A 13,818-nucleotide genomic window follows, 5' to 3' on the forward strand; every position below is an offset into this window, starting at 1 on the left:
TCATACACTTTTGTTGTTGTTACAACTCCAGCAGTGTTTTCCATTGTACAAATATACTTTGCAATTCGTCATGCATCCACCTTGTGGCATGGCTGCATGGTGACTTGTTTTGCAGCATCTGCACCCCAGGTCTAGCTTTTCAAGCAATGCAGATCCGTTTAAGTTTTGTGGTATGTGAGCAATGACATGGGCATGGAAGAATGGAAGGATTGGGGAGGTATGGAAATCTGTATAACAAGGACCTGCTGGAGGGCAGGTTTGCCTTCCATGTGGTCGGGGGAGATAAAGGCATTCCAGGTGATGCATCCTCTTAGTCAGAAGATGGTGATGGCATGGTCCCAAATAAGGAACTAGTCGTTCTCTTTTTCATGATATGGCCTCGACCTCATTTGATTGGATTCCTCTGCCACACAAATCTGGGACCTCCTCATCTCATGACATGACACATAAGAGTCATTTGTTTGTGCATTTGTGCAGCACTCATGCACTCAAAATGAACCTAATATGCATATAGAACACATTCGTTAATCTATTATCACACCTTTCTCTCCCACTTCCTCCGTTCCTAGTCCCTTAATCTGGGAGCAGGTGGTGCTGTGGACTAAACAACTGAGCCTCTTGGGCTTGCCGATCGGAAGGTCGGCGGTTCAAATCCTTGTGACGGGGTGAGCTCCCATTGCTCTGTCCCAGCTCCTGCCAACCTAGCAGTTCGAAAGCAAGCCAGTGCAAGTAGATAAATAGGTACGACTGTGACAGGAAGGTAAATGGCATTTACATGCGCTCTGGTTTCCGTAACGGTGTTCTGTTGCACCAGAAGCGGTTTAGTCATGCTGGCCACATGACCTGTAAAGCTGTCTGTGGACAAACACCGGCTTTCTCAGCCTGAAACTGAGATGAGCACTGCAACCCCATAGTCGCCTTTGACTGGGTTAGGTGTCCAGGGGTCCTTTACCTTTACCTTTTACCTTAGTCCCTTAATTATGTTCTATGGCTAACTTTGTTCAGTCTAAGACACTCTTTCCTATAGTGAAATAACCCCCTCCATCTAGCCGAATTGATAAAAAAACATACATTTTAAAATATTATTTAATTTTGTGTTTTTTAAAAATACTTCCTTGGCACTAGCTATGCCCAGGTAAAAATAAAAGCCACTCTTCTTCCTAAGCAAAAACACTGATGTGAAAAAAATAAAATCTAAATGTGTTCCCTGGAAAATGGTTTTTACAATCAAGGAAGTTTTTCTGTGCCCTATAATCTCCCAGTGAGGTATGTTGCTCCAGTTTTTATACAAAAAAGCACACACCTTGTGTTTTGCTTTCCTTTTCTGCTAATATGCACACATATACATTTTGCATATGCCCATGGAGAGGGTTTGGGAAGAACTCGTAAAACCACCTGTTCAGCACACCCTGCAGGTGATATTTACAAAACCTTAAGCATGTTGTCAGCAGCTGATTGAGGGCTGCAGCAGTTGCCATTCCTCCAAACACATCATGATGTATGAAAACAAGTGCTGTATTTAAGTCGTTGGGAGTATTTATCTTCCCTGAGCAAAACAGTCAGCGTGCTCCCGAGAAACCTTAACTTTCCTTGACAAAGCTCCTATCACAAGTGCAAGAGAAAATACCAATTCTTTACAATAATCCCCCGCAATGCAAGCACAGAAACCACTGGCATTGCAACGCCTCTAATCGCACAGATGACAGACTAGTTAACAGCCTCCATCACTGCGGAATATCTCATCATATTCTCAAGGAACAGGAGCCTGACAATGGAAGGGAACCTACATTGTTGCCAGAGGTATGATCGGAATCAGTAGCACACAGAATCTGTGATAAGCCGAGATAGAAAAGAGTGAGCTTCCTTTGCGTTACGATAATATTCAGCCATTTCGCTTTAAGCAGGGTTGCCGGTCCCCCTCCCACACCTTCCAAGATTTGTTTGGGTGGTGTTTCTCATGCAGAAGAGCAGCATGTCTGTATCAGGCAGAATGCTTGGCTTGGGCTGAGGTTATCATCATTCCCTTTAATGGAAAACTGGTGGGAAGACAGAATGGAGTATTCTGGAGTAGGGCATGGTTGGCACGGCTTCTAAGATGGACGCGCTGCCATGTTTTGTTCCAGGTCCCATTTGTTTCCCCAGTTTTATAGTTGAGTTGCATATCTAGTCGTCTGGATGTGGACTAGGGCTACTCAAAGTTAAGGCCATGTATTCTTGACTATGCTACCACTCAGTGGATTTGTAACTGGTTGACTGACCGAACCCAAAGAGTGCTCATCAATGGTTCCTCTTCATCCTGGAGAAGAGTGACTAGTGGGGTGCCACAGGGTTCTGTCTTGGGCCCGGTCTTATTCAACATCTTTATCAACGACTTGGATGATGGACTCAAGGGCATCCTGATCAAATTTGCAGATGACACCAAACTGGGAGGGGTGGCTAACACCCCAGAGGACAGGATCACACTTCAAAACGACCTTGACAGATTAGAGAACTGGGCCAAAACAAACAAGATGAATTTTAACAGGGAGAAATGTAAAGTATTGCACTTGGGCAAAAAAAATGAGAGGCACAAATACAAGATGGGGGACACCTGGCTTGAGAGCAGTACATGTGAAAAGGATCTAGGAGTCTTGGTTGACCACAAACTTGACATGAGCCAACAGTGTGACGCGGCAGCTAAAAAAGCCAATGCAATTCTGGGCTGCATCAATAGGAGTATAGCATCTAGATCAGGGGAAGTAATAGTGCCACTGTATTCTGCTCTGGTCAGACTTCACCTGGAGTACTGTGTCCAGTTCTGGGCACCACAATTCAAGAAGGACACTGACAAACTGGAACGTGTCCAGAGGAGGGCAACCAAAATGGTCAAAGGTCTGGAAACGATGCCTTATGAGGAACGGCTAAGGGAGCTGGGCATGTTTAGCCTGGAGAAGAGGAGGTTAAGGGGTGATATGATAGCCATGTTCAAATATATAAAAGGATGTCACATAGAGGAGGGAGAAAGGTTGTTTTCTGCTGCTCCAGAGAAGCAGACACGGAGCAATGGATCCAAACTACAAGAAAGAAGATTCCACCTAAACATTAGGAAGAACTTCCTGACAGTAAGAGCTGTTCGACAGTGGAATTTGCTGCCAAGGAGTGTGGTGGAGTCTCCTACTTTGGAGGTCTTTAAGCAGAGGCTTGACAACCATATGTCAGGAGTGCTCTGATGGTGTTTCCTGCTTGGCAGGGGGTTGGACTCGATGGCCCTTGTGGTCTCTTCCAACTCTATGATTCTATTCTATTCTATTCTATTCTATTCTATTCTATTCTATTCTATTCTATTCTATTCTATTCTATTCTATTCTATTCTATTCTACCACACTGTTCATTCCAGAGGCGCAAACAACAAAACTGCAAGCAATACATTTTTTTAAAATGAAACAAATAACAAATATACCTTTAAAAATGTTAGGAACATCTGCAAAAAATTGAAAACAGACACATATCCTCAAAGCTAACAATTTCTAGATTATAATGGTCCAGTTGTGGCCAACTCTGGGGTTGCGGCGCTCATCTCGCTTTACTGACCAAGGGAGCCGGCGTACAGCTTCTGGGTCATGTGGCCAGCATGACTAAGCTGCTTCTGGCGAACCAGAGCAGTGCATGGAAACGCCATTTACCTTCCTGCCGGAGCGGTACCTATTTATCTACTTGCACTTTGATGTGCTTTCAAACTGCTAGGTTGGCAGGAACAGGGACCGAGCAATGGGAGCTCACCCTGTCACAGGGATTCGAACCGCCGACCTTCTGATCGGCAAGTCCTAGGCTCTGTGGTTTAACCCACAGCGCCACCCACGTCCCAATTTCTAGATTACTGGGAACAATACATTTCAGCCATCAAATGCCAGGGTACAGTAACGGCAAACACACACACGCCAAATACTGCTCTTACTGCTGAGCCTGCACCTAATCTGCAGTAACTTCCTCTTGCCTTGCCCATCTCTCCCCCCCCCCCGGGTAAGTGGTAGTGACACGCACCATTAGGAAGATAGGAGAACAAAACAGCTCCACCCGCTCAGTCCTGCTGGCTGCCACTTCCTGGGTGAACAGGGATTTTACATTCAGCCTAACTGTTAATAATGAGGGAGAAGGTTGCCTCTCATCAAGGAGAGCATTCCATAAACAGGGAACCACTACCAAGAAGGCCCTGCCACATGTCAGTGCCAGCAAGGCACCACTACTGAGAAGGCCCTGTCATGCTAGAAGCTGTTATTTTAGGAAACTGAGTCCCAAACAATTTGGAGCTTTTTATGCTCATGCTAACACCTTGAATTGAGCCTGGTAGCTCACTGGCAACCAGTGCAGTGCTTTCAGGATTGATGACACAAGATGCCCCACTCACCACCCTAGAAGCTGCATTCTTCACTAACTGCAGTTTCTGGTCCGTCTTCAAAGGTAAGCCCACATAGAGTGCATTGCAATAGCCCATGCAGAAAGTCACTAGAGTATGGACAACTGAGGCCAGGCTATCCCAGCCTGGAAAGGGGAACAGTCTAGGAAAAGTTGCAAGGATGCAGTGTACATAAGCCAGAAGGACTGGGCCTCACATTTCTCACCTCTGTGCTAAATAAATCAACCAGTAAGCATCATTTCAAATCAGAACCAGTCAGTGCACAGTGGATTCAAAGCGCATTATACATGGAGTCCAGCTGAAGCCACTGTTAGGCTGGGTGAGACAGGCTGCCCCAGGCAGCAGATTTGGAACCATCATTAAAGGGCAGCAAAGAATCAGTTATTCATTGTGATATTTTTACCACCTACGGAGGGGCACCGTTTGGATTTTCTGCCGCAGGCACCATAGTGGCCTGGTTCGCCTCAGAGGCATTGATACACCTTGCAGCCAGTTTGCAGTGCAAGAGGAGGAAGAGGGAGACAGATCATAATTCTGCCCCGCCCCTTACTTGAAGAGCCAAGCTGGCCGCCACACGGAATAATCAGAAAACCCTGCTGTGTGGACACTGAGCTGAAGCTGCTGCTGCTGCGCATTTGTGGCCAATTTTGCAGCAGGAGAATTAGGCCATTGGCAAGAGCACCAAAAGGCATCAGAGGAGAGGCCAGGCTGGTTTGTTGTGGAATGAGATTTGGTAGCCAATAGCATTTTTCAGGGGTGGGGAATTTTTCAGGGCTGGACTCCAACTTCCATCCTCCTTGAACCCTGAACACTGACCAAGATGGTTGGGAATGATGGGATATGGGAATCCAGAAACATTTCGAGGGCTGCAGGTTTCACATCCCAGTGTGGTGTAGTGTGCCAGTGTGGTGTAGTGGTTAAGAGTGGTAGTCTCGTAATCTGGGGAACCGGGTTCGCGTCTCCGCTCCTCCACATGCAGCTGCTGGGTGACCTTGGGCCAGTCACACTTCTCTGAAGTCTCTCAGCCTCACTCACCTCACAGAGTATTTGTTGTGGGGGAGGAAGGGAAAGGAGAATGTTAGCCGCTTTGAGACTCCTGAAAGGGAGTGAAAGGCGGGATATCAAATCCAAATCCATCCCTGGCCAACTTCATCATATACAGGGAGGAGAATAAACTAGCAGAAGATGCAGAGGCTGAGGTACATGTGAGAATAAAATGAAGTACGAAATCAAGATAATTTCAGTTTAAAATATGCACTAATATTTTGTGAAATGAATCTCTCTTCCTCCCAGAACAGATTTTTCTCCTTCATAATTTGCCTGCCCCCTGTGCCTTTAGCAGTAACTTAAAACACACGTACAAAGCACGGCTTATACTGGCATCGGGATAAGTGAAGGGGAAACATTTCACTTGCTAGCTTCCCTCGTTCCAGCTTACAGATAAAGGCACAGAAGCAGAGCCAGTTTCGTTTCGTTTCCAAACGCAGAAACTCCGCCGCTTCCTCTCTTATCTTTTTACCTCCTGAAATGGCTCAAGGGATGGAGAGGCAAGAAGAGATTTGCAGCAGTGGGAGGATAAACAAAGGGGCCTTCTCCTTCCAAGGTCTGATGGCACATGAGGCCACCACCCTGCTGAAGCTAAGCCGGTCTGGGCCTGGTCAGTGTCTGGATGGGAGACCTTCTGGGAACTGCCTTGAGTTCCATGATGAATGTAAGGAAAAGAAACATAAAATACATTTTCCACCCTCTCTGACTCCCAAAGGACAGTAGTGTAAGGAGGAAAAGGTGAGGCTGGCAGAAATGACAATGATGAATAAAGAGAAAAGGCTGCCTGACTGCATAGAGGGAGATATTGGTGACCTCCTTCACTGTGACATCCCACAGGGCAGGAGCACATACAGTGGTACAGTGGTACCTTGGGTTAAGTACTTTATTCGTTCTGGAGGTCTGTTCTTAACCTGAAACTGTTCTTAACCTGAAGCACCACTTTAGCTAATGGGGCCTCCTGCTGCCACTGCCCCGCTGCTGCACGATTTCTGTTCTCATCCTGAGGTAAAGTTCTTAACCCGAGGTAATATTTCTGGGTTAGCGGAGTATGTAACCTGAAGCGTATGTAACCCGAGGTACCACTGTACCTCGGTTTAAGAACAGCCCTGTTTAGGAACTATTCAGTTTACGAATCCGCAAAACCGGAAATAGTGTCCCGGTTTGTGAACTCTACCTCGGTCTAAGAACGGAATCGGAAGGGTGGAAGGGCACTGGCAGCAGGAGGCCTCAATAGGGAAAGCGCACCTTCGTTTAAGAACTGTTTCGGCTTAAGAACGGACTGCCAGGGGACTTCCGGGTTAGCGCCATCGGCGAATGGCGGAGTTCCTCCGACCGGAGGAACTGGCTCCGTGAAAACTGGGTCTTCCCGCCATGGCAAAAGTGGGGACCCGCTAGAAATCCCAGGTGGAGGAAGCCTGGGAACGTGGGGTTCGGCAGGGCACCAGGAGCGCCCCCCTACGCACCGGGAACCCCATTTTGGGGCTCCGGAGTGAAGTGGGGTGAGTGGCGTGGTGCTGCGAACTGATTGCTACTTTCACGGAGTGAAGCCGCACAGCCATCGCCGGAGAGCGCTGACTTTTTCCTGTGGACAATTGGATTTAAAACAAGTACCCGTGAGTAGAAACGGAAAATTGGATCAAGAAATATCTTAATTTGGCACCGAAGCGGGAAGGTTCAAAACAGGAAGTCCGCCTTCCGCTTTTTGTACATAGACTGAAGCAAAAACCTTGTAAGCTAAAGCCTGGAAAGTCATTTAAAAAGTTTAAATTTCCTTCATTTATAATTATTGAAACCCCCTTGGAAGCAGGAGAAAAAAGGGGGGGACTTTGTTTAATGCCTGCAGGAGAGGGAGTGAAGAAAGATAAGTTTCCACCGTCTCTAACCTGGGAACGGGGTGTCAGAGACAGAAATTCTTGGAGAGGTTCATTGACTGTGAATGGAATACTTTGACAGATAGCTAAAGAAGAGAAATAAATTGATTCTAATGTTGCCTTCTGCATTCTAAAGAAACAAAATATCTGAAAAATGAAAGTAATTTTCCTTTGTTGGACTTGCCTTTTAAAAAATGGATACAAATAGAAATTGTCTCCTCTAGAGGGAGCTTGCTAAACTGTTGCTGCAGTCTACTTGAGGACTCTAAAGCTGTCAGATTAAGATCGTGGGACCAGTCCTTTTTGACCTTGACTAAATATGAGCTGGGAGGAGGTTTTGGTGCTTGCTTTATGCAAGACAAGTGCCTTGCTGGAACAGATGCATGAGAAGATGGATTTGATGAATGAGAAAATGGATTTGAGACTGTTGTGGTTAATAACTGTGGACAAACAGGGAATATTGATACAGAAACTATTCAGGGACCAACTCAGGAACCTGTACTGATTGGGCAAGTGCAGAAGATAATGGAGGAGGTTGCGGTTGCACCTCAAATAATACAAATGGAGAGACCTGAGGCCCTACAGGAGCATAAGCCGCTGTCTTTGAAGATTGAAGTTGGAGTCGGCCAGGGGGAGTCTGGAGCTGAGGAGGTTCTTAATTTTGGAGTGACCTCAAAATATGTTTTTAAATATTTTTTGGACTACATTGATGACTGTGGGGAGTGGGTCTCTGGGGAATGGGCTGGTTGGATGAAGGGAGACGAAGATAATTTTGGGTTGGAATCCCCCAGAGACCTACTCCCCAACGAGAAAGTAAAGAAACTAAGAAAGAGACCAACAAAAGACAAGGAAAAGTGCAAGTATAAACAAGAAGAAGAAGATCTGCAGAAGGGACATGGAAGAGACTTAAGGGCCTCGGACATTAGATTACCAGGTTGATGGACTAGATGGAATGGACAGTAAGGACTGACACGACCCGAGACCAGGAAGAAGAGACGTTGGATGAAGATTGGAAGAAAATTTATAAAGATTTTTCTCTCTCTCTAGGGAATTAGTCTAAAATTAATGAACATTAGGGAAAATGTTGGAATGAAACTATATGACTCTAGTAGAAAAGATATCAGGAGTTATGTATAATCGAGTATTAAGCGTTAAGCTCTAAAGTATTTTTTGGTAAGATAAGGTTAAATAACTTAAGGTAATTTGAATAACAGAATATGGGGAAAGGATGGAAAGGATTTGTTGAGTTAATTAATAGGTTAAATTGTTAAGATAAATTATTTAGTAAAAATTGAGAAAGATGGAAAGAATTTGCTGAAATAATCAAACTAGAATACAAAAAGGGAGGTGTGAGGAGGTCAATGAAACAAGCAAATGGAAGTTAAAGATATGTAATATGGGATTTGTGTCTTTTTCCCCCCTTCTTTTTTTATCTTTTTGCTATATTGTTGCATTGGTTTTTATGTCTTGTTTTTTTTCTTCTCTATGTATTCTAGTGTTGTTTTTAAATTTTTTTCTTTCTTTTCTGTAATTTTGAAATTATTAATAAATATTATTTTTTTTTTAAAAAAAGAAAGAACGGACTTCCAGAAAGGATTAAGTTTGTAAACCGAGGTACCACTGTGCTGGAGACAATGGCATTTGATTGGTCTCTGCAGGACTGGGGGATTTGGGGCTACCATGAAAGTTTGTCCTCTCCTTTGACCACCAAGTCCAGAGTAAGCCAGTACTGAATCTGCAGGAACCCTGATGCCCCTCTGTACCCAATGACTCCTGCATCCAATGAACCTCTCAAAATGTACACATTCACAGGGGAGAAGGAGGAATGGCCATTTCAAAATGTCCGTGTTGCGTTTCCCATCCGTTTATGGACTTTACAAGATTTATAGACATGTTGGTGGCGAAAATGCCTATTTCCTAACTTTCCTTGCTAGGTATTGCCTCCCTGGCAGAGAAACCTCTTCTCGCCCCACTACCCACCCTGATGGGAAGCTTTTAACGGGTGGTGTGTTAAATCAAATCACTCCAGTGTGGTTTTTCATCAGTTAATGGCTGCTGTGAAATGGCATGAAAGACGGTGTACCCTAAGGGGGTGGATGGGGGGGGGGAATTAACAGGGGAGTCCAGAAGTGGGGAGATGGACGTCGTCTAGGGTTCTCTTTATTAAGCAAAATATTAAAATACATGGCAATGATTCCGAGCAACACAATCAAAAAGGAAACACATATGTCTACTCTTACATTAGGAAAGCTGTGAGCTGATGCTGCCTTTGTTGTTTCATCTCCCCCCTCCCCCCCCATTAAATCAGACACTTCTTCTAAATCAAGCCCTCGGGGAGTACGAGACAAAAGTGATGAGAAGGCAGTGTGTGAATACAAAAGTGGAGCATGTGTTTTATAACTAACTCTGCTCAGAGATCAAGGGAAATGTCATTGTTTATAGCCATCAGAAAAGAATCAATGTAATTATATTTGTAGTATCAATTCAGGTCATTATTCTAATACATACACCGCAAAGCCACATGAGCAGTTTGCAGCTGAGCTGATGTGTTTATTACTTAACTCCTTCCTGTTGAGTTACTTATATAATTATTATTATTATTATTTAAAAAGACATGTTCCTCTTCCTCCAAATGCATGCACCCAAACTGAACGGAGGCAGGGTGTATGTAATACCTTGAAGTTGTCACTTTAGCTGAAGGATGTTGTCGGGTCCACATGAGCACACACAAACACACCAAAGTCTCAATGTCTTCACCCTGCACATAGAAGGTCCCCCTCAGTGGCATCTGGTCCATTCGGGCAAATGGGCCACTACCCAACCAACCTCAGTCTGCCTTCAGCCAACCCCACCTGCCCAGGGGAATAAAGATCTACATCGGGATGTGCTCACCCCATGGATTCTGCCACCTGAGGCAGTTGCCTCACCTTGCCTCATGGGTGGGCTGGTCCTGATGGTGGGACATCTAAAAGAGCAGAAAAAGAGGTCGGACCACAAGATGGTGCAGGCAAAATCCTCACCAATGTTGGCCCCATTAATGAAGGAAAGGCCCGGCCTAGATTATCCACTGCAATGCTTGCTCACAGAAAGAAGCTCTTTGCACTTCTCCTGTGTTCAGAACAGAGTACACGATGAAATGTCGGTATGTTTAAAGGAGAGGCTGGACCAGTGCAAATAGAAACTGAGCAGGGAGAGCATTGCAGATATTTATTGAGACCTCACAGACATCCAAGGAGGTACTGGCAGGCACAGTGGTGACCACAGGTGGTGTGCTGGCAACCCAGGTAATCCTTATCCCTATAAAAATTATGATAAATAATAATGCTAAATAAAAGAACAACAATCCCAAACCTTTGAAGGTTGGGAAAGAAACGTGTTTAAAAGCACAAACTCCCAGCAACAACAAATAACGGGTATTGCCAATGTAGTGTCCTCCTAATGGTCTTTGACTACATCTCCCATCATCACCAGCTAGTATGGCCAATGATCAGGGATGATGGGATTTGTAGTTCCAACAACATCAGAATGGCACTATGTTGACTGTACAGAATCCAGCCATCATCTCAATCCTTCTCAGCTGGCCTTTATTCCACTTACTGACATCCACCCAAGTGATGATTCCAGGGGAACGGGAATCAGGACCTGGAAGTGGCAAGCTAGGTTGGGCAGATAATAGTTATGTGCATGTTCTGTAGATGTCCCCTGCCCCTACACAGAGATGTTCAGGAATCCTTCCTCTTCAGAGATACAGACTCACAAAGGATTAGGGTTTCCACCTAAGTATTCATAGATTGTAAAGTCACCTGTCCCATTTGATTCATAGCACCTCAACTGCGCATGTATAAAAACAGCCACGGGGGATTCAAAACCTGGAGTTACACATGTGTTAAACAGAGACTGTGCAATCCCAAAGCCATAAAAGATGACTGAAGCTAAAATCAATAGGACCAAAACATGTATCGAAAGCACAACCCAAAGAAAATTCTACCCATATGGAAAGGGCTAGATTGTTCTTACTTTTCCGCAAAGTTCCAGGATTTTGCTAATCAGAAATATAGGAGAGTCATGTAGAGACATTTTCTTACATCTTTGTGGTAAAGACAGCAGAATCTGGAAGCTGCCAGATGAATTAAGAGCTGAGAGACTTACCTAAGGGAAGAAAAAGAAAGAAAGAAAGATGTGAATTAATAAATAGAGCTGCATTAGGAAGACACAATCAGATTTGGTTTGTCACGCGCTATGATAAATGACCAGATTACTTATGTATACTCAATGAGTTGTTGTTGTTGTTGTTGTTGTTGTTGTTGTTGTTGTTGTTGTTGTTGTTACTATTAAAATTAAATTTTCAATTATGTTTAGAAGCTAAGCAAATTCTGAGCACTAAGAGAAAGTCATCAATTATTCATCCAGGAGTGACTTATATTATAATCCATATAATCCCTTTTCGAAAGTGTCAATATAAGGCAGGCAGTATTTCCATTTTAGAATGCAGTCAATGAATCATAGAATCGTAGAGCTGGAAGAGTCCATGAGGGTCATCTAGCCCAACCTCCTGCAATGCAGGAATCCTTTGCCCAAAGTGGGGCTCAAACCCATAACCCTGAGATTAAGAGTCTCTTGCTCCACCAACTGAGCTATCCAGCAGCTATGATAAAATAAATCACAGAATACTCTCAGTTACCAGCTGGGCAGAAGACTAAGCAGGTACACGGGATACCTGGTCACAGTCTTCCCCACTGTGGTCAGCTGTGTTATACTTCCACAGTGGTACCTTGGGTTACAAACACTTCGTGTACACGTCTGTAACCTGAAGTGTCAGTAACCCCAGGTAAAGGTAAAGGTAAAGGGACCCCTGACCATTAGGTCCAGTCGTGACCGACTCTGGGGTTGTGGTGCTCATCTCGCTTTATTGGCTGAGGGAGCCGGCGTACAGCTTCCGGGTCATGTGGCCAGCATAACTAAGCCGCTTCTGGCAAACCAAAGCAGCACATGGAAACACCGTTTACCTTCCCGCCGGAGTGGTACCTATTTATCTACTTGCACTTTGATGTGCTTTCAAACTGCTAGGTTGGCAGGAGCTGGAACTGAGCAATGGGAACTCACCCCGTCATGGGGATTCGAACTGCCGACCTTCTGATTGGCAAGTCCTAGGCTCTGTGGTTTAACCCACAGCGCCACCCGCGTCCCTCTCATAACCCAAGGTACCACTGTATAATTATTATTACTATTACTGCTGCTACTACAGTGGTACCTTGGGTTACAAACACTTCGGGTTACAGACTCCGCTAACCCGGAAATAGTACCTCGGGTTAAGAACTTTACCTCAGGATGAGAACATAAATTGCGCGGTGGCAGCAGCAGGAGGCCCCATTACCTAAAGTGGTACCTCAGGTTAAGAACGGTTGCAGGTTAAGAACGGACCTCCAGAATGAATTACCGTAAGTTTGTAACCAGATGTACCACTGTATTTCAATTATTTCTAAATTTCCATCTATTATAATATGCAAATTCCATGCAAATCATTACCCGCTTTTGGGTAATGCTTCCTTTTTTTCCCCACCCTCGCCACGACTGATCTTCCCTTGAAACAAGCAGACATAAAAGGAGCATTGGGTGGGCCCTACTTTCAACTAGACATGAGGCTACAGTGGGGGTCAGTTACGCTGGGGGAGTCATGTGCTGAATGCCATCAAAGAAATCCCAGAATCCTTTGCAACACAAATCAGCTCCTCAGTGGGCAGGGCAATAAGAAATGCAGAAAAAGAAAAAGAAATAGAGGGGAGGGGAAAACCCACATTATTATAAGCAAACCAATACTACTGGATAGTAAAATTCTGGACAACAGCCAACCCCATTATAACTTTATCCCTGTAAGGCTTGAAGACAAGTGTTTTACAGACCTACTATTTCTTCAGCATGCAATTTATAAAGATTAAAGATTAACATTTACAGAAAAAAAAGTTGCTGCTTAATAGTTTGGCGATGCCATAAAAACTAACACTTTTCATTATAATAGCATTTTATGGCACATAAGAGCCAGAACACCCCACAGGTCTTTTCCCTTCCTTCTCAATATCTAATGGGGGTGGGGGAGAGACATATGCACCCTTTAAAGAAAAGAGACCCCTCAAAAGAATAAAAGATTTCGTTATTGTTTTTCAATCCCCCTGCATCAGCAAATATACATCATTCCTTATGTCCCTCCAAGGTGAGGTCTGTTGTGCAGAGAGATAAAGCCTTGAGGAAAGAAATGGCTTAAAATCAAATTAGTCATTGTATATGCATTCTGTGCCCATTTTGACAATGCAGAATTTTAATGAGCCGAAATCTGCAAAGGCATTTGCACTGACAACAAACTGTTTAATTCACTCGGCAATTCCAAAAGCAAGCTGGAGTAATGACTTTATAATTTTTAATTATCATGGAAGAGCCCTCATCTGTGTGTTCCTTTTCTTTCTCTCTCTCTCTCCCTCTCTTTTTCTTTTACGACTGTGCATACTCTATTAA

At 44.4% G+C, this 13,818-nt stretch overlaps 1 protein-coding gene across 7 annotated transcripts in view; it reads right to left on the reverse strand.

Moving 5' to 3' along the window:
• Nucleotides 1–13,818, reverse strand: part of CDH4 (cadherin 4) — an 828,450-nt gene that overhangs the window by 567,435 nt on the left and 247,197 nt on the right. Inside the window, exon 1 of one of the 7 annotated variants that reach the window (XM_081196114.1) lies at nucleotides 11,329–11,345. The exons of the other annotated variants lie outside the window; for them this stretch is intronic. Coding sequence (XP_081052240.1) covers nucleotide 11,329 — 1 coding nt within the window. The 5' untranslated portion in view covers nucleotides 11,330–11,345. Of the gene's footprint in view, nucleotides 1–11,328; nucleotides 11,346–13,818 lie in introns of those variants that run through there. 7 annotated transcript variants of the gene reach the window in all.

Source organism: Podarcis bocagei (genome assembly GCF_964188305.1).
Source record: "Podarcis bocagei genome assembly, chromosome: 5".
In the NCBI taxonomy this organism is placed as follows: domain Eukaryota; kingdom Metazoa; phylum Chordata; class Lepidosauria; order Squamata; family Lacertidae; genus Podarcis; species Podarcis bocagei.